Source organism: Lampris incognitus, chromosome 12 (assembly GCF_029633865.1).
Source record: "Lampris incognitus isolate fLamInc1 chromosome 12, fLamInc1.hap2, whole genome shotgun sequence".
NCBI classification, from domain to species: Eukaryota; Metazoa; Chordata; class Actinopteri; order Lampriformes; family Lampridae; genus Lampris; species Lampris incognitus.
This window is the reverse complement of record NC_079222.1, coordinates 21,976,102-21,996,612: the sequence shown is the minus strand read 5'-3', so window position 1 is coordinate 21,996,612 and position 20,511 is coordinate 21,976,102. Positions and strand designations below refer to the sequence as shown.

At 42.9% G+C, this 20,511-nt stretch overlaps 1 protein-coding gene and 1 non-coding gene across 2 annotated transcripts in view; both read right to left on the bottom strand.

Moving 5' to 3' along the window:
• The window catches only part of LOC130121572 (astrotactin-2), a 570,216-nt gene that overhangs the window by 482,457 nt on the left and 67,248 nt on the right, over positions 1-20,511 (bottom strand). Inside the window, exon 2 of the mRNA XM_056290419.1 lies at positions 3,190-3,377. Coding sequence (XP_056146394.1) covers positions 3,190-3,377 — 188 coding nt within the window. The remainder of the gene's footprint in view (positions 1-3,189; positions 3,378-20,511) is intronic.
• trnar-ucg (transfer RNA arginine (anticodon UCG)) lies at positions 9,774-9,846 on the bottom strand. Its single transcript has one exon. It is a non-coding gene; the product is annotated as a tRNA-Arg (tRNA).

Below are 20,511 nucleotides of genomic sequence, written 5' to 3'. Positions count from 1 at the left end.
TGTCAAACATAGAAAATGATCTACTGGAGGGTTGCAAACCCTCACAATGTACACAATAACAAACTATAAAATGGCAACCCTGACATTGTACTCATCAGGGTGACTAGCTGCTCAGTCAAACTACTGCATTTTAAAAGAAACGGCGATACTCTGCATGTACGGTGCTACATGCACGATAAAAATGATTTGCTTTACAATTAATCACTGAAAGGTAGTGCTGAGGCTATGAGTCCCAAAAAGCATATTTGTTTAACAACTTTGGTGCAAAGGCCTTCCATTAAGCTTTTAAAACTCTGAGGTGAGTGCTAAAACACAGCAGCACTTAATTGCCAGATTAGTAAAATGGAAAGGACAGTGGCTGGCCTAGAGAGTGTGTGTGAGACGGGTCTGCCAAAAGAAATGTGTCCCCTGCGAGGGTAAATGTGCCTTTGTAGGCATCACACTATACATGCACTGTCAAAGCTAATATCCTGCTTACATATTTGTGAGCAATATGAATTACTTTGGACTGTGAATACAATTATGAGAGCCTGGAGGTGGAACAAATGTTTTGTTTTTTTCTCCTTTTTTTTGGGTAAATCTTCCAATAGTTCAGTGTGGATTAAAAGACATTTTTAGTTGTGATGACCCCAAGCCAAATTAAAAAGATGAAATAATTCTGAAAGGAAAGTTACAATAAATCAGTCATCACATCACAGTACAGGACACGTCCAATTTGTCCGATATGTTGAAACTCGTTTTTGTTCTGTTACAAAAATAGTGCTGAGTCCTTGAACGTTACGCTGTATATAAACGCACTGGTTATTCCACAAAGTGGTCTTATTTCTACGGGAACCAGCGGTCACTCCAACCAGTGTGTTAAACTGACATATTCCATCTGCCACACAGAGACCATGTTCTACTGCTACAATGGGATGGAGAGACTGGGTTGGAGACCGAGAGGAAGAGGGGTGCAGGAATGAGTGAGAAAGCGACAGCTCAATGCCAAAAGAATAGAGCCCTCATACTATAGCCTGCCACCGAGCTGACAGCATCAGACTTAATGATGCTCCCTCAGAGAGCCGAGAGACACCTTGGGGCCCAGAGGCCAAATCAGCACATCTTGCTTCTTGTTTTGGCTGCTTACATATGGTCCCCTCTATTCTTAGCTTATTACCTGAAATGTTCTACAGCAGAAGGTTTTTTTAACACATACAGTATAGTCCATACACATACACACACACACACACACACACACACACACACACACACATACACATCCCGATGTACACAAGCATTTACAGATAGCAAGGGCATGCACGTTTCCGCATGAGCCGAAATGCGAGAAGATATTTGAAGTAGTGGGGTGAAGCAGGCCGGTGCTGTGCAGACAGATGCAGGATGCATGAGACAAAGGTTCACCTGAGGACTGAGCAGCCAGGGATGAAAGAAAAAAGATGGGGGGGAGGCAAAGGCCAGTTCAGAAAAGATAGGCAAACAAGAGAGCGAGGGAAGGCATGGAAAAAAAATGACCATGAACAAAAAGATGTAGGGGAGAGGATGGAGGAGCAAGCAGGCCTTCAAGCAGCAAAAGGGAGAGGAGGAGAAAGTACATGGAGGTAGACAGATTAATGGGAGAGAAAGCGAAGAGAAAAGGAAAGAAGAGGGAAGATACAATGAGAGGAAAAGAAGCTGGTCAGATGTGCAAAGAAAGGCAAAGATTAAAAAATGGTAAACAGTAGTGTGGGCGAGAAGCAAGCGATATGAAAAACAAAATTTTAAGGGAAAAGTGACAGGTGAACTGCTGAGGAGAGCAGGAACGGGAAATGGAGAGGCTTATTTTGAATAAAGAAAGGATTTTTTTATGGTGGGATCATAGAGGATATCAAATTGAATTTTTTTTTCTTTTCCCCTTTTCTCCCCAGTTGTATCCGGCCAATGACCCCACTCTTCCGAGCCACCCCGGTCCCTGCTCCACCCCCTCTGGTGATCCGAGGAGGGCTGCAGACTACCACATCAGTGGCGCCCGCAAAGGGTGGCCACGGCCACCCTGATACTATCCCTGGCCCCCCCGCTGGCCCCCCCAGCCACGAGTCGCATATGCAGATATGCTTCTAATTATGCATAATATGCTTCTAACTGATATTTTACATTAGGTGCTGTTCATTTAAATCAATAATGTATATTTTTCTTAACTCTCATATTGACAGTTTTCAACTAGCCTATACAGTATACTACAACAGCATAAACAATTCCCGAAATTCAGTCATGGCTTTCGGTTTTGGTGTGCCACCCCAAGATTTTCAGTGGCCCCATTTGGCCACCCCTATGAAAAATTTCTGGGGGCGCCACTGTACCACATGTCTCCTCCGATACATGTGGAGTCACCAGCCGCTTCTTTTCACCTGATAATAAGGAGTTTCACCAGGGGGACGTAGCGTGTGGGAGGATCACGCTATTCCCCCCAGCCCCCCCCCCGAACAGGCACCCCGACTGACAATAGGAGGCGCTAGAGCAGCGACCGGGACCCACATCCGGCTTCCCACCCGCAGACACGGCCAATTGTGTCTGTGGGGTCGCCCAACCAAGCCGGAGGATTTGAACAGGCGATCCCCGTGTTGGTAGGCAATGGAATAGACCCCCACGCTACCCCGACGCCCTCAAATGAGAGATATGAGAACAATTTAAATCTGAGAACTGACTGAAATTATGCCGTCAAAAGCAGTTTGGCAAAATGTACCAGAAAAAAAATGGAGACATGGAGAGGAATGGTCAGCCAAGAGATGATAACGTTGGGAGGTGAAGACAGTGGTCTCTACAGGGTTAAGTCTGGAGGACGTGAGACACTCGTGGTCAGAGGTGTGTAGGAGGTGGGTAATCAGCTGCACAAGAGGGGTTTCTGTGCTTGTGTTTCCGTGTGTGTGCCTGTGTGTGAACCATGCAGAGAAGCAGATGGCTAGTAAAGAGGGCTACAGATACGGCTTGTGTGGGAGTTTGTTTTGTCGTCTAGAGAAAAGCAGTTTTTACAGGATGCAATGCAATGAAAGAGGCCAAGAGAACTGCGTGTACAAGTCCAGCAAAAAGAATAATAGACAACGCTTTGTATGATGTGTATGTGTGTGCATGTACGTGTGTGTGTGTGTGTTTATGTGTAATTGTGTATGTGTTTGGGCACCTTTGTTCCTGCCTACAGAGGCATGAGTCACTTACCATTACAGAGATGTGCAGCAGATGCATGTGTTCATGGAGGACGTGAGCAGGCTCGCGGGCTGTAGGCTGTGTGGTTTGGGCCAGAAGCTCAGAACCGGTCACGGACACGTGGAAATAAAGTGTCCCGTTTTCCAACCACTGCTGCTTCCAGTGTACCTGGGAGATGTCTGCCCCCGTGCCTGACATCTCTGCAAAGACCAAAAGGTAAACAAGGGAAGAGAGTTACGTTTGAGCGTTGTGTGCACCTGTGTGTGTGTGTGTGCGCGCGCGCCAATATGGACACATTCATGTCCACATCTGTGTGCACCATGCCTGTTATTTTGTGCCAGTAAAAACCTTAGACCTGTGAAGAATAATCCAGCGTTCAGAGTTGGATATTAAGTTCTGCATTAGTATTCCAGTGCAGTGCTCTGCAGCCGTACAGGTCAAGACTGAGCTGCTCTCAGAAAAGCCCCCTACATCAACCCAGGAAGTCTTGGATGACTAGAAAGAGTCTTACCCTGTGACCACGAGCTTTGCTATGCAGTCGATAAAGTAAAGATTGTCTTTGGAATTGCGCCGTTTAGTTGCTTTGCCGACATTTTTACTACGAGGACTTATTTGCTCAAATTGGTCAGACATTTTGTCTTAAATCCAGGATTGATATAGCCGGCATGTGTCACAATAACTCAACTGTCTTGATCAATATAACATCACAAGCATCATAAACAAAGTGAATCAGATGGAGATGGCCTGCTCTTTTGCATTTTCATTTGCTTGCATTTTTCTTACCTATGGCACCAGAGGCTTGAAGCCAGTACGTTCTTTATCACTTTTAAATTAACAATGGGTATTTCGCCCAGTTGTTATTTATCACCCTATATTCAATATCATCTGAGAAAATGCTGTCTCACTGTGCATTGTTGTCCTGTTATCTCCACAAATCATCGGCTCTCTTGCAAACCCACTGAATACATTAGCTCCAGAACACGGATGGCATTAACATCGAGGGTGATGACATCGAAGATGAGCTGAATACATTAAAAAAAAAAGAAACAGAAAATAAAAGAAATATGCAAGCATAGATGTAAAAAAGGACAAATTGAAAAGATGGGGGGAAAAAACAACAGGATGATCACCATGTTTTTTTTCAGATAAAGACCACAGCAGGCGAGCATAATTGGGCTGACTGGAGTTGGCTGCTGGGTAGCTGAGCAGTGAAAAGCTCAGGACAGCTTCTGCTTGTGAGGCTTGATACAATATTTGTCATGGGGCTGGGTGACAAGGGCACAGACAACTGCTGTTCCCCAATCACTGGCAGGTACTAAATGACGGATGGCTTCCAGTGGCAGTGGTTATTAACCTGCTGACTCCGAGTCAGTGAAGTCACTGAAGCATGGGCACTGAGGGAGTGTTATGTGAGCTCTGTTCATCAGTGCCACTCCCCATCCAGTACAGGGCACAGGAGGGGGCACCCACAGGAGACCCCTCCATCCAACAATGTACACACACACACACTATGTTTTGTTTTTGTCCAGTTTTGGTGTATGGCCTTCGTAGCATAACTATAATGCATTTTTAAAAATATTGTTGACATGGCATGCAGGTAGCATACTGGTCTATTCCGCTGCCTACCAACATGAGGATCACCAGTTCGAATCCCTGTGTTACCTCCGGCTTGGTAGGGCATCCCTACAGACACAATCGGCCGTGTCTGTGGGTGGGAAGCCGGTTGTGGGTATGTGTCCTGGTCGCTGCACTAGCGCTTCCTCTGGCCAGTCGGGGCACCTGTTCAGGGGGGAGGGGGAACTGGGGGGAATAGCGTGATCCTCCAACGCGCTACGTCCCCCTGGTGAAACTCCTCACTGTCAAGTGAAAAGAACTGGCTGGGGACTCCACATGTATCGGAAGAGGCATGTGGTAGTCTGCAGCCCTCCCCGGATCGGCAGAGGGGGTGGAGCAGCAACCAGGACAGCTTGGAAGAGTGGGGTAATTGGCCAAGTACAATTGGGGAGAAAAAGGGGGGGAAATGTTGACATATGAAGTGCCCACTCCTTTTTATGTTGGACTGTGTGTGTGTGTGTGTGGGGGGGGGGTGTTAAAAGAACTTGAAATAGTACACCTTCAGCAGCTTTTCCTTCTAATAACTGTCTTGTCAGAGGTTCTACACTTTTGCTGAGCACAGGATGTGATAAAAATTTGTAGGCTGTGAATTTTTTCCCCCTTACCCCTGGCTGTTATGGCTGTCAGTTCAACTCCTTATGTTTAATCTTTGGACAGTCAACAAAGGAGACATACAGGTCAACCTCTGACCCTCCAAGTAGACGGGGCTCAGTTTGTTGAGCAAATATTACGGTCGTTTTTGTCATCGATCTAGTTTTTTTTCCATTTCTTTTCATTTTAACAGAGCTTCTATAAATGCCAAAACCCTGTCACATTTATCTTTGAGCTTCTCGACACTCCTCGTGTGTGTTTAAAACACCTTAAAATAACTCAGATTACTCCGAACACTGACATTTACTTTGTTCCCAGCTGGATCCATCCCATTTTCTTGTGATACAGCTCAGCTAAATCTTGCAATAATAGAACCATTCAAAAGATGGCTGGACAGCAGTGGCCTTGGTTTCTGGGTCTGTCACCTAGATGTGTGCTAATTTATGCAACTTACTTTAGGATGCTATTTAAACACAATGAGTTTCTGTGTGTGTGTCTGTGTGTGAGTGTGTGTGTGTGTGTGTGTGTGTGTGTGTGTGTGTGTGTGTATGTGTGTGCTTGTTTCCTTGTCTGCTGTGCTCTGAGTGTTGTCATTGGGCACTAAGCCCAACATTACTACTAATAGAAGGGTACAGCTGCAAGGCCTTTGTGTAATTCATCAGCAGAAACACTATTAATATGTGCACTTGCAAGTCTTTGTGTGTGTGTGTGTGTGTGTGTGTGTGTGTGTGTGTGTGTGTGTGTGTGTGTGCGCGCGCGTGTGTGATTGCAGCATGCATGCTCCCAGCAAGGACATCGGTACTGGAGAGTGCCTAACCAGCCAAATCCAAGGACAGCCCTGAGGCATGCCGTTGTGACCATTTCACGAGCCCCAGAGAGCAACAGGGAAATTACGGCTGGGTTAACTTTGTATGAGCAACAAAAAAATAGTGAAACGTTTAATTCCTCGTCCCTTAAAGGGAAATAAAAGCCATTTTAAAAACTCACATATTTTTTCTTAGACTCTATCAGCATTATGAATATTTACTACATACTCAGAAAACGAAACCAGAGACAAGAGAATCAGAATCAAAATCTATATGTTTTGACTTACATGTATTTTGACTTGTTGTGACGCTCATATATATCTAATAATATAAAAGATTTAGCAGAGAATGTAAAAAATACATGTATTGAATAATATGTATTTTCTGTCCAGAGTGCATATGTGAAACAGTTTCACAAACCGTATATAGGGGATTACTGCTGTACGGTATTTACACATATTGAGCACCACACTGGTAAGAAAAACACTGACAGGAAAACATGCAGGTATGCAGAATAGTGACCCAAGTAGGTGGCTTTGAGCACTGTATGAATTAGATGGCTAAATATACATCCTATAAATGTTCCTAACTATGCAGTCAGTGTAAATTTAGCTGTCGAAAATGAAGGTGCTGGATACCAATGGACTCGGAGCGTCCGTTATTCTGTACGGTACAGGCCACTGCTTTAAGATAAAAGCTAAATTTGTGATGTAGATTTAAATACCATATTCCACACAGAACTTACAAAATAGACTGCTGGGATACGCTCCTGCATCCCGCGACCCTGATTAGGATAAGCGGCTTGGATAATGGATGGAATGGAATGGATGGATTCCTTACAGAATGTTTGTTAATGGATGTGTGAGACCAGGCTCAAAAAGGGACACATATATGTGATTAAGCTTCCGTGACAGAGGCAGGATTTGACATAGAATCACACCCTGAATAAAGCCCAGATATTCGTGGCTTTGTCTGTCCTGCAGGTTCAAAATTTCCTGCGCGGGGCTTAGCCTGGACTTCTGTGGGGGGATTTTTTTATTTTTAATAAACAAGCCCTATTCTGATGCTTTTTTATGCTCTCCGACACTGTATTTGCATTCAAAGTACACGTCTTAATCACTGAACATTGAAATGTGTACCTCAAAAACTGTTGTTTCCTCTCCAGATAAATTATGAATTGTGATAAAACATAAGTAGATGATAGTGATTAGTATGGATGAGTCGTTCCCATTTTAGTTCGTTTTATGGAAATGTAATTTATTTACGAGAAAACTCCCTGCTAAAGGACAATAAAAGTATGCTGTGGGATCAGAGTATGGCCCCCTGGCTAAACGGCATCTACAGTCATGATGAAGAGAATTTCTCTTCATCAGAATCCAATTCATATCATGAATCAACAGGCAATTTCAACCATTATTGAAAAGTTAAAACATAGGCTAAATTCTTATCCTTCCTTCTCTTTTAGAAAGAAATCCAAAAATATTAAGTTGTTGTTGTTTTTTCCTGCGCGCTCCGCCATTTCTCCTCTAATCGTCTCTTCCCCCTTTAACTTGGGTGACGTCATTCAGCGCTAACCATCAGACCCTCCCACTCATGCGCGTGGCGCACATGGCGTAGACTTGCGTTTATGTTACGAAGACTATCGGACATTCACACACGTTACATTTTTTTGTGTCGAGCTTCACATAGGCTTCATTTTAAAATTATATTTGGGGCTACACTCAAAACGTTCGGGTCTTAAGCCCCCGGCAAAATCAAAGTCAAAGTATCTTTATTGTCCCTTTCATGGAAATTCGTTTGCAGCCAGTATAAAAAGTATATCACACAAAGACAAAACATACAAACACCAAGGCGGAACTGACGACAGGACATAGTGTGCAAGGAGAACCACTATGTCCTATTGACCAAATGACCTGAGGACGCCAATGGTGATGTCTATCTACAGTCAGTTTGAGCGGGACTCTTATTACAAGCGCTACTCACCTACTCCAAGACTGTTTGCTTTGTTTAGTCGGTCTCTCTCTCTAAAATTATGTTTTGTTCCTCTCTGTCTCCTTCGCTCCCATCGTCTCCTTTTCCGCTGGATCGGCCAGTTGGCCAGCAAGACCGCCCCTGACTGGCTGAGCGACTACGTTAGCGAGACTGAGTGATCATGTCTGACTCGATTGGGCCGCTAGATCAGGTGACCAACAATAGCGCGGACGTTACGCGATTGGTCGGCCAAGAGCCGAGGCACGAGGGAGAAAGCACGCAGCTAAAGCACGCTAGATAACAATCAGTCTGACGTAACACTCACGAAAGGATTGCGCAGTTTTTGCTGCCGCCAAACCTGCACAAAAAAGAGACAAAAAGAAATCCTGCACTTCCCAAAGCACCCACCCAATTTCCCCTCGGAGGCGAATAAAGTATTCCGATTCTGATAACTGTGCTGCCAAGCAAATGGCGTCTCAGTGCTCCCGTGCTCTTTGCACGTATCTAGATTTGGTAATGTAAACTATTAATAAGACACGTTAGCCCCTGGTTAACGAGTCCGACCCTTTAGCCGAGCGGTTAGTGATGTCGCCTTGTGGTACAGAACACGCCGTATCGAATCCCGCACCGGGCAACAAAATACAATACCATAATATGAATATATTTGTCGGAAATTGGCCCCTTTCTATGCAAATGAGCCTCATTGCAAATAAGAAAAAAGTCCAATTCCCAAACACCACAGCACTAATGTGAAAATTATTAGCGTCTTCAGAAAGCTGGATCCCCAGACTTTCCAGTGATCGTGGCATCAGTGACTGTAGCCAGGCGAAGGCATCGTCATGCCAGGTGTGCTCGTGAGCGGATTCTTCAAGGGAATATATATATATATATATATATATATATATATATATATATATATATATTTAATTCAACTGAGACCGAAATCATTCGCACACACAGGTTGCCAGGTCTAATAATTCTTGCTATACTTGATGACATCAAAGATGATATCGAACCTGCCTGCCCACTGTGTTCTTGGCTCAAAGTCACCATTTATACTTTGCAAAAGGGATAATTGGACTAAGGCGCAAAACAAGAGCAAATTGCACTCAGCTGCAAAACATTATGGGCTGTAATATCATTAGCGCAACATCTTGTGAATCGGACCTTGAGACGAGGCAGATAGCAGTGGCAAGTGATGAATATTAACTATTTTGATTTTTTTTTCTTTGAGATACTTTATTGATCCGCTCTGCATTTAACCCATCCTAGCTGTGTTGCTCGGAGCAGTGAGCAACCGCCATGCAGCACCCGGGGACCAACTCCAGTTCGTCTTGCCATGCCTCAGTCAGGAGCACAGACAGGAGTATTAACCCTAACATGCATGTTTTGTTTGTTTTTTTTCCTGTCTTATTTTTATGCTGGGGGAAACCGGAGCACCCGGAGAAAACCCACCGCAGACATGGAGAGAACATGCAAACTCTCAACAGAGGATGACCTGGGATGACCCCCAAGGTTCGAACCCAGGACCTTCTTACTGTGAGGCGACAGCGCTAACCACTGCGCCACTGTGGCAAAGTTGGGCATTACTGAGGAGTAACCTTGGGAGAGGACTGACCACGAAGGGACTCGAACCCTTAATCATCTGATCCGAAGTCAGATGCCTTACCCATTAGGCCATGTGGCCGTTAATGTGACGTGTTAATGTGTGGCCAATGTGATGTGATGTGATGTGATGTGAGGTGTTAAGCGATGATGTGACATATATGCCAGCCTTTTCGATTGGCATCACTGAAGTTGTATTACATTCTGTAGAAAGGAACTGTATTGAGAGATGGGGGGGAAAAAGTTTCAGAATTAGCATCAGAAAAAAACGAGTTTGACGACCTTCTGACACTTCTTGCCTCACACACTACAGACACACATCCACTGCAGAAAGGTTTGCATTCATCGGTTTAAAGGTGATCATGGCAGGGCAGAGTCAGTGACTGTGGGCCTGACAGCTCCATGACAGTTTGTCAGCTCAGCAACAAGCCCGTGTCATCTTCGCTTACCATGATGAAAGCTGGCACCCTAAAGGCACTTTGCTGCCTGTCATTAAACATGTGGCATGACATGCCAGTCTTTAGCTGAGCGCCACATCTCAATACTTGAGCTGCCTGCAGCACACGTGCATCAGCCCGTCACAACGCGATGGGCAGATGCACGTTCAATAATTTAGATCAGAGGGTAATGATGGACATCCACAACCGCAGCGGGTCTAAATGGTCTAAATGTCTCAGCTCCAGATAGAAACAAGGGCAGAGAGGAAGAAAGGAAGAACAAGAGTGACAGCGAGAGAGAGAGATGGATGACCGGAGGTTTTCAAGACACTTCAGAAGTGCCGGGTGTATTAACATACCTACCAGGCATTCAAAGTCTATCTAAGAAAGTCAGTGTCAGCCTTAAACAAAACTGCAGATTCTGTATGGTTTCTCTTCTCTCTTCAAACTAAACTAAATCAGTGACAAAATGCTTACACGGTTCATCAGAAGCAAAACAAACAAGCTGGCAGAAATGCATCTACGATCAAGCACTAAATGGTTGACTTGCTGAAATGCTAATTGTGTCATTACCATTTCTAAATGAGCTGGTTCGAGTTATGAAATATTTAGGCAAATACACCATTATAAAAATAATTTTAAAAAAGATGTAGGGAACTATAGCCTCCACATGCAGCTTAAACACCCTGGTGACTCAGTGCCACACTAACGTCTTATTACTGACACTAATGAAATACTTGGCATTCACATAAAGGCCATTAAAAACACCAGTTAAAAACGAATCAAGTCCTTTGCACACAGGAATATTGCTTTCCCTTTTCATAGAGGCAAAGTATTGTAATGGTCTTGTCTGTGCAGGACACCCGGACAAATGGACCGTGTGTGTGTGTGTGTGTGTGTGTGTGTGTGTGTGTGTGAGACCGTTGCCTCTGTGACAGGCATGCCCTGACTTGAATGCATTATTGGGACTAGACTATAGCCAGTGTTTCTACACGATGAGCCACCATGTCAACAGACCTCGAAATAGTAATATATATATATATATATATATACATACACACACACATATATATATACACACATATATATACATATATGCATATATATATACATATACATACATGTATACACACACACACACACACACACACACACACACACACACACACACACACACATATATATATACATACACACACACTATCGTTACCATCATCAACATGGACGCTACAAAAAAATGTCACCCAAAAGTAGAGAGAGGATCCCCCCCGCCCCCGCGCTTTTTTAACCGGTCAATTACCCCACTCTTCAGAACCGTCCCAGTCACTGCTCCACCCCCTTTGTCGATCCGGGAAGGGCTGCAGACTACCACATGCCTCCTCCGATACACGTGGAGTCGCCAGCCGCTTCTTTTCAGCTGACAGTAGCCAGGGGGATGTTGCGCGTGGGAGGATCACGCTGTTCCCCCTCCCCCCTGAACAGGCGCCCTGGCTGACCAGAGGAGGCGCTAGTGCAGCGACCAGGACACATACCCACATCCCGCTTTCCACCCGCAGACACAGCCAACTGTCTATAGGGACGCCCGTCCAAGCCGGAGGTAACACGGAGATTCGAACTGGCGATCCCCCTGTTGGTAGGCAACGGAATACACCGCCACGCCACCCGGAAGCCCACCAGCTGCAACCTTATTGCAAAACTTACTTAACTGTGCCTAATCTAATAGTACTAAAGTGGATGATCAGAACGGCTGTCCCAAACAATGTCTTCATTCACCGATATGTCCATATACATTGTATGCATGTGAAGGAACCTCATTTGATATGTTGACTAATGAAATCATGGGGCCAGTTTCACAAGGCCAGAAGTATTCCTATATTCTTCTCATGAAGTGATGTAGTCACGTCTGGCCCTGGGAGACTAGTCGTAACAGAAAGTTGGCAGTCAATATGTTTCAGAAACTGCAAACCTGTATGTGAGACTGGGTTAAAAGAATCAATACCAAAAAAAACAAAAATAAAAATAAAATTGTAGTGCTAATATCTTAACTGCAGTCGTAACACCTATTATGTCAAGTTTCCTACTGAAAAAAAAAGAAGAATTGGATAGATGAGTCCAAGTCGAATATATCAACGGACTTCTGTCCACAGGCAATTAAAAGGCATCAGTTTGTACTCAGCTAACTGTAAACAAAAAGAGCCATCATGAGATGTTTCTCACTGTCCTTCAGGACTCCAAGTGCTCCGACTGCTGTCTTTATGCTGCCCTACTTAATCAACACTGCGGGATCCAATTCTGTCAACTCAACACCTTCCGTTTCTCTAGATGACCTCTTTTTGACCTCACTTCTATCCGTCCGTGCCACCTGCCAGGCACTTCCTTACCCCCTCTCATCTAACATTTCTTCCCATCAATTATTAAAAACACCCTCGTCCTTAATAATCTCCCTAATGCAATGCTGAGTAATTGTAGGTGAGTCAAGAAGCCCTCGTTCAATAAAAATGATAAAAATCTTACAAAAAATTAGAACAAAATTTCTCAGACTTACTGAACTTGTCTGTTACAACGAAACTAGCTGTGGTGCTGGCAGCAAAATCTGGCAAGTAAGTCAGATCCACTCAGTATTTTGACTGTTGGGTCTTGCAGAGACAGATCGCCTTGCAGTGATGTGTGCTGAGGTCACTGGCTGGGTGGGCAGTGGGCTTTCACAAATCCAAATTACATGCTTTGTGCTCTCTAATGTTTTATACCAATCTGATCCTTCATCGCTCTTCCAACTTCCACAGAATTCTACATTTTTCCCCCTTTTTCACCCCAATTGTACTTGGCCAATTACCCCACTCTTCCGAGCTATCCCGGTCGCTGCTCCACCCCCTTTGCCGATCCGGGGGAGGGCTGCAGACTACCACATGCTTCCTCTGATACATGTGGAGTTGCCAACCGCTTCTTTTCGCCTGGCAGTGAGGCATTTCGCCAGGGGGATGTAGCGCGTGGGAGGATCACGCTATTTCCCCCAGTTCTCCCCCCCATACAGGCGCCCCGACCGACCAGAGAAGATGCTAGTGCAGAGACCAGAACACATACCCACATCTGGCTTCCCACCTGCAGACACGGCCAATTGTGTCTGTAGGGATGTCCGACCAAGCCGGATGTAACACGAGGATTCGAACCGACGAGCCCAGTTTTGGCAGAAAACAGAATAGACTGCCACACTACCCGGACGCCCCCCCCACCCCCACAGAATATTTTGCCCCCCTGGCTGAACTACATTCCAAGTGAAAACCTAAACAAAAATATTATCAAAGTATATATGAAGTACCTGTTTCTTGTTTTATATGGTTTTTGATAGTTGTGAAATGACTAAGTAACACCATTGCCTTTCCTTAGAGCTCTCAAACCATTGTGGATTTCATTGAGGTCACTACAAACAGCAGTTATGAGATACTATTTGTAAATATTGTTGAAACATTACCTGAAAAGAAGAACACAAACACAACACAAAGAAACAACATTTGTGGTAAAACTATGTAATGCAATATATGTAAAATATACAAATACATATATTTAAATTATGTACCATTTAATTAATTTCCAGTAGTATGACGCATAATAAAATGACTGATAGCAGAACTGCAAATACACTGGGTGCTGAGGTGACAGAACGTTGAGATCATATGTATTGAGGTCACATATAGATCAATTAAAAACACTAATTTTGGGGCAATACATGTGAAATTAGCAGTTAGTCACTTGAACATGCTTTTACCAAAAACGATTTAGAAGCAAACTTATAAGATACAAAGTGACATCAGCATATGAGGTGACAAACATGTAATAGCATGTATCACATCATTAATGTTTCTCATGTGCAGTTAGACCACAGTCCAGTTCAACTACATCATATAACAACTTGTAAACATTTTAAAAAGTGAATCAACATAATCACAAAAATTATATAGTGATAGTGAACAGTATTGTTTATGAGTGATTGCACTGATTTGTAGAAATGGAAGACAAGCTGAGATGCCTTGCACACATCTGTAAACTTCAAAATGGTTGACAACTTTCAGGGCTGTTTTTGATGTGTTAGTGGGAGATGACTTGTCAGTCAGTGAAACGAAAATGTGGCACGATGCCTTGAGCCAGCCTGAAAAAAAAAACACAACAAAACTACAGTTAAAAAAAAAAGTGTGACTTGGGAAGCCACCTATGACCCAAGTATTCATGTCATTCACAGTACTCAATTTCACATTTAGCCAGTATCTCAGAAAACACAAAGCGACAAAAGTATAATAAATATTACTGGCTGCAAAGCATGCATGCAAGCATCCACTGCAGCTAAACACTTCTGTTCAGCTACACATTGCAAAAATGCATGAATGTAAGAACAGTGGCATACCTTTGTGGACTCTACATTTGTGTATAGGTTTGTAAAAATGAACGATAAATATCAATGCAAATTAGAGGTCTAAAACTGAACAATAGATATCAATTCAAATGTTGTATAGATTTGCAAAATCCATTACTAAACATTTCAGTTCAGCTACACAAACAGTTGCATACCTTTGTGAACTCTACATTTGTATAGATTTGTGAAAATGAACAATAAATATCAATGCAAACATTGTATAGAGTTGTAAAAATTAACAACGAATCTTGAATTACAAATATCTGCAAAATAATTGTATAAAGAGCTATTAATAATAAGGATGCAAAATAATGAGTGTGTGCAGCTGATAGGGAAGGCGTTTCAGCGATGGTTGTCTGATGCAGGACAGCGTTCTATAAAAAAGTCCACATTTAGACAATATAATCAAATTAAAATTCACATTTATATGTGAACTTGTCCAACACAGCCACACTACGTGAAACATATGTTTTCAGATTAATTTAATATCACATTGTCATGAGCATAAAAGCACAAAATCAATGGCTTACCTTCACTTGAAGATGAAGTCAATTCGCCTGTCTTTCTTCACGAATCTCTCCGTGACATGACGTGACGTGACGTGACCTTGATGGCTCTGATTGGCTCGCACTCCCGCCATAAGCAGTGCCTTTCCTTGTCCGTTGATTTCGCTTTAATCTATGCAATACACATGTGCAAACTCCAAAATTCACAATGTTAAAGGCAATCCTGAAAAAAGTGGAGCCCACTCTTCCGATTGAAAAAGTAGGCGAGCTTGTGTGCTTTAAGGCGTTTTGCTCTTAGAAGTTTAAGGACTTAAAAAGGACAAGGACATAAAAAATATTACTAAAAATAGATTATAACACAGCATACTTGTAACGAGAGTGAGATTTTGATATGTTGTTATGAATTTCTTGTATGGCTATTTTGCTTAAATTATCACAGGGTAGGCACTGCCTACCCTGACCGCAGGTCATTGTTGCCTTGAGCATATTGTCTGCAGCAAATGCATCTTAAACTAACACTGCATTTGCAGTGAATATAGATGTGATGAGAATGACAGCCATTCCTGTTAATGTAGGATGGGGATGTGGGATGCAATTTGATTTGAGCAAAAACTAATTTTGTCCCTAGAGTTCTGAGTAGGGTCCCATGAAGCATGTAAAGTTAACAACTAGCCCAGCTAGCTCCACCCAGGCCTTATCCCTGATGCCCATGCCCATGCCAGCTCATACTGTGCTTAAAGCAGCAGTATGCAACTTTTTTGCTTTAACTTATCATTATTAATTAAATGTTGATTGCACAGTGTAATAACTACAGAATAATGACACCATTGGCATTTAGATTGGTTTGCTCTAAACCTCGCTTTCTCTATGAAATTCTCTCTGCGACCTGGTACAATCTCGCGAGAAAATTAAGGCTCAATTTACAGCACAAAGGAAGTGTGTCAACCATTGTGCAGCCAACATAGGAAGAGGATAGTGATTTTGTTTTCCCCAGTAGCTATCAGTAGCCTTCCACCGTAGCGGAAATGGCAGATGTTGGAACAAACGAAGTGACATTGGAAACTCTACCCAGCAAGAGAAAAAGTACCCTGCTGACTGAGGAGGCAAAGAAGGCGAAGAGGGAAAGTGATAGAAACAGAGGTTAAAATGAGAGTGAACCTCTGATGGGCATCCAAAGTAGCTGAATCAAGTGCAACTGGATTTGGTATATATCCGTATTCACGGATATATACCAAGTCGAGTTGCACTGGATGAATGAGAACATTCACAGATCTGATGGGCATTCAAGCGATTTGGAGAGAGCTCTGGTGTTGTATAGAACTCTGCTTCTCTATCAAGATCTGTTCTCCCCTAGCCAGATGAAAGCATTTGCATGGAAACAGGTTAGCTATCGGTTATGATTAAGGTTAAGGTAAGCATTAGGTTAAGCTTAGGTACAGGCTGAAGTTAGGTTAAGGTTAAGATTAGGGTTAGGCTGAGATTAGGTTGAGTTTGAGGTTAGGTAAGGTTAATCAAGCATCCCTGTGTTGTATCAAACTCTCTTTAGGGGGAAACAGTTCTCGACGGGGAAACAGAGTTGAATACAACACCTGGGACTTGAGAGGGTTCCAAACCGACAATCACTTTGCATTATTTCTACTGGATCAGTAAGTAACACAGCCTGACTACTTCTGAATACTACCAGATGTTTTACTATACCTTTATCATAGAACTGAGATCGGGGTTTCCAGTTCAAATTGGGATTCTTATGGTTGTTTCTTGCTTTGGACAGTAGCCAGGCTGCTAATAAATGGAAATCAATCCAGTTGTAATAACAACAACTACAAAAATAACAACAACTACAAAAATAACAACAATAAAAAAAATTGGAAGTGCTAAGGGGGGGGAGGTTGAAAAGTTGCCAACAGCCGCTTTAATCACAGTAGCGACTATTGGCCCAGGCAATGGCCACCTCTCACGGAAAACCAATCACAATTTCAGTCACATTACCACCGAGGACGGACAAGGTGACCCATTACTTTAAAGGATACAGTCAAGGAATAGGTGTAACAGTATTAAAGGGTAAGCAGGAGTCCCATTAATAAAACCCAAGATATTCACTGCCCTTTTTCACTGAAAACAACCCAAAAGTCAAGCCACATTCTTAACCATATATGTTCGATTTTCTCTTAAGAATACCGTCAAAGAGCAGAATGGTTTATTTAAACTAGAAGACATGTTACAACAAAAGGTAAACATAGTTATCCACAGCCACAGTTAGCAAATATTGTCTTTCAGATTTTCCTGAACAGTAGTTCAACAACAGATACAAGTGCAAAGTAAGCCATGAATTATAGAACAGTGTTTGTTTTGTTGTGGGGCTGAAACACCTTTGGGAGCCTGTTGTGACAGAGTGAGTAAACAAATGGATGTTCCTTTTGGCCCTGTAGTGGAACAATGGGACTTAGTTTATCTCATATTAGCAGAGAGCCCCTAATATCACGTGTTTATGTCTGTGAGACAGCATGTTTGTTTCTTCAGTCAAGGTCATCTGTAACATATTTATTTAACATTCCTATTTACCTAAATAAAATAAAAATACAAATGAAAAAATAAAAACATCTACATAGCAAAAGTTAAACAATTGAGTCATAACTTCATACGTTTAGAGCTGCAATAGGCAACATGAACATTCCGAAGAAAAGCATTCCACCTCTCTCTGCTGCCTTGTATCACTCCGTTAAGCCCCACCCGCCAGACGTGCACGGCATATAATTCATGTGTACAACCAGGAAGTGCCAAAGCAAGACTCGTGAAACTTGTATCTAGCCATGTAAAAATTATGTTTTTCAGCAAATCTCTTAGTTACACTAATATTGCTCATGTGAAGCAGCCATTTCGAGGTGGTCTTGTTGATATTTTGAATATAAAACACTCGTGTAGGGGGCTGTTAGAAAAGGAGAACTAGTCCACAAGCGACTGACATCCACAAGCGACTGGCGGGGCGGGGCAGACATGAATTGATTGCATACATGTGCATCTGCATTTGTAGAACAGCCAATAGGAATGTCCTCTCTCTGAAATGACCTGTGATAGGCTAAAGTATTCCAACATGGACTAGATTTTCTAAAGCCTGAATAGAGCCAGGAGGAGGTGCAGACGTCTTGATTTCTCTCAGACCACTTGAATTACAATATGTTGAAAGGTTATTATGGAATTTTTGCCCAAAGATGCAAAAAAACAACAAAACAAAAACAAAAATAAACAAACAAACAAACAAAAAAAAGAAAAGAAAAACTGCCTACCCTAGCTTTAAGGCAGGGGTCTCAAACTCAAATTACCTGAGGGCCATTTGACAGGCGGTATTATGGAGGAGGGCTGGTGCAATAGGGATGAAGAAAAAACTTTTCGACTATATAACCTTCATATCATTTTTGCTTTTTTTTAAATTATTATTTCACATTTTTTCAGAGTTTTCAGATTGAATAGGTAACTATGTAAATAGTGTAGCCTGGCCTTGGCCTACATATTTAGCCTGCTTCTTGCCAGAAACCTGGCACTTCTTCTGCTGACACAGGTGATGCATCTTTGCTTTCAGGGACTGGGCAGTGGACAACCTGAAGACAGCCTGGAGATGTTCATTGGTCAGTCTGGACTTACGCTTTGATTTATTTAAGATCATGGTTGAAAACAGTTTCTCACACAGATAAGAGCTATCAAAAAGACAAATGACCTGCCTGAACAGTTTGGACAACTGTGGGAATGTTTTGGGAAGCTCTCTGAGAAACTGTCCAATCATCTCCTGCTTTCCTTGTGCTTCTCTCTGAACTTTGCCTTGAGCTCAGTGTTGCACTGCAAGTCTATGAGCTCCATTTGAAATGTTCTTGGAGCTCTGTCCACATCAAAGGAGAAGGGGTCTACAAATAACTGGAAAGTGGTGCTGTGAGTCTTGAAATCAGAACTGTGATGCTAAAACTCCTGCTGTAGACTGTCAATGGCAGTCACATACTCACCAGCATTGACTCTAGCACCATCATCAATAATTGACTGACATGGCATCCGGGTAGCGTAGTGGTCTATTTCGGGGACCAGCGGTTCAAATCCCCGTGTTACCTCCGGCTTGGTTTGGCGTCTCTACAGACACAATTGGCCGTGTCTGCAGGTGGGAAGCCGGATGTGGGTATGTGTTCTGGTCACTGCACCAGCGCCACCTCTGGTCAGTTGGGGCCCCTATTCTGGGGGGAGGAGGAACTGGGAGGAATAGTGTGATCCTCCCATGCGCTACGTCCCCCTGGTGAAACTCCTCACTGTCAGGTGAAAAGAAGCGGCTGGCAACTCCACATGTATCAGAGGAGGCATGTGGTAGTCAGCGACCGGGATGGCTCGGAACAGTAGGGTAATTGGCCTAATACAATTGGGGAGAACAAGGGGGAAAATTCCAAAATAATAATAATAATAATATTAATAATAATAATTGACTGACATGTTCGGAAGTGGACAAATTTTTTTCTCTGTGAGCTGTGCTTTTCATAATATGAGTTTCACAGACTTCCATGTACTAAACATACTAAACACTGCTAAACTACTCAACTACTAAACATACTAAATGTACATATATTTATTACTGTACGTACTATCTTACCTTGACTCCAAGCAGGATAAGCAGTTTGGATAATGAATGGATGGATGGATGGACGGAGTTTCACAGAGACGGCTTTCACACTATCAAATGCTATACAGTCTAGTTGGTCTGGCCCCTGCAGTTTTAAATTAAGAGTGTTAAGTGCCTGAGGGATATCAACTAAGAAAGCTAAACCCATGAGCCATTTGGGATCATCAAGCTCAGGAACATGTAGCATGCCTTTTTTCATGAATTCTCTGATCGCCTCCCTCAATTCAAAAAAACCTTTTCCAGGACACTGCCCCTGCTCAACCAGCACATTTCTTCTGTGAAGTGCAACACATATCCCTATGTTGCATCTATTTCCTCCAGAAACGCACAGAACTGACGGTGTAGTAAACCACTTGATCTGATGTAATTAATGCATTTCACCACAACAGTCATAACACTGTCAAATCTCAAGCATTTGCTAGATTTGACAGTACCTGCTGATGAAATTGATTTGAAAAATTGATGCAGTTGAGTACCTGCTGGTGAAAGATGCAGCGCAATGCAATAGCAGGATTTACATTCTCTTCCTCCAGCTTTCTTTGAATCAGTGCTACAAGCCCATTTTTTCTTCCCAACATTGACGGGGCACCATCAGTGGTGATTCTAGCCAATTTATTCCAGGGTAGACCAGCACCCTCATTGCATTGCACAGCACCTGAAATATATATTTGGCTGTAGTCTTTCCCTGCATTGGATATAAAGTTAGCACTTCTTCCGTTAACTCAAAACAGTCATTGATACCCCATAC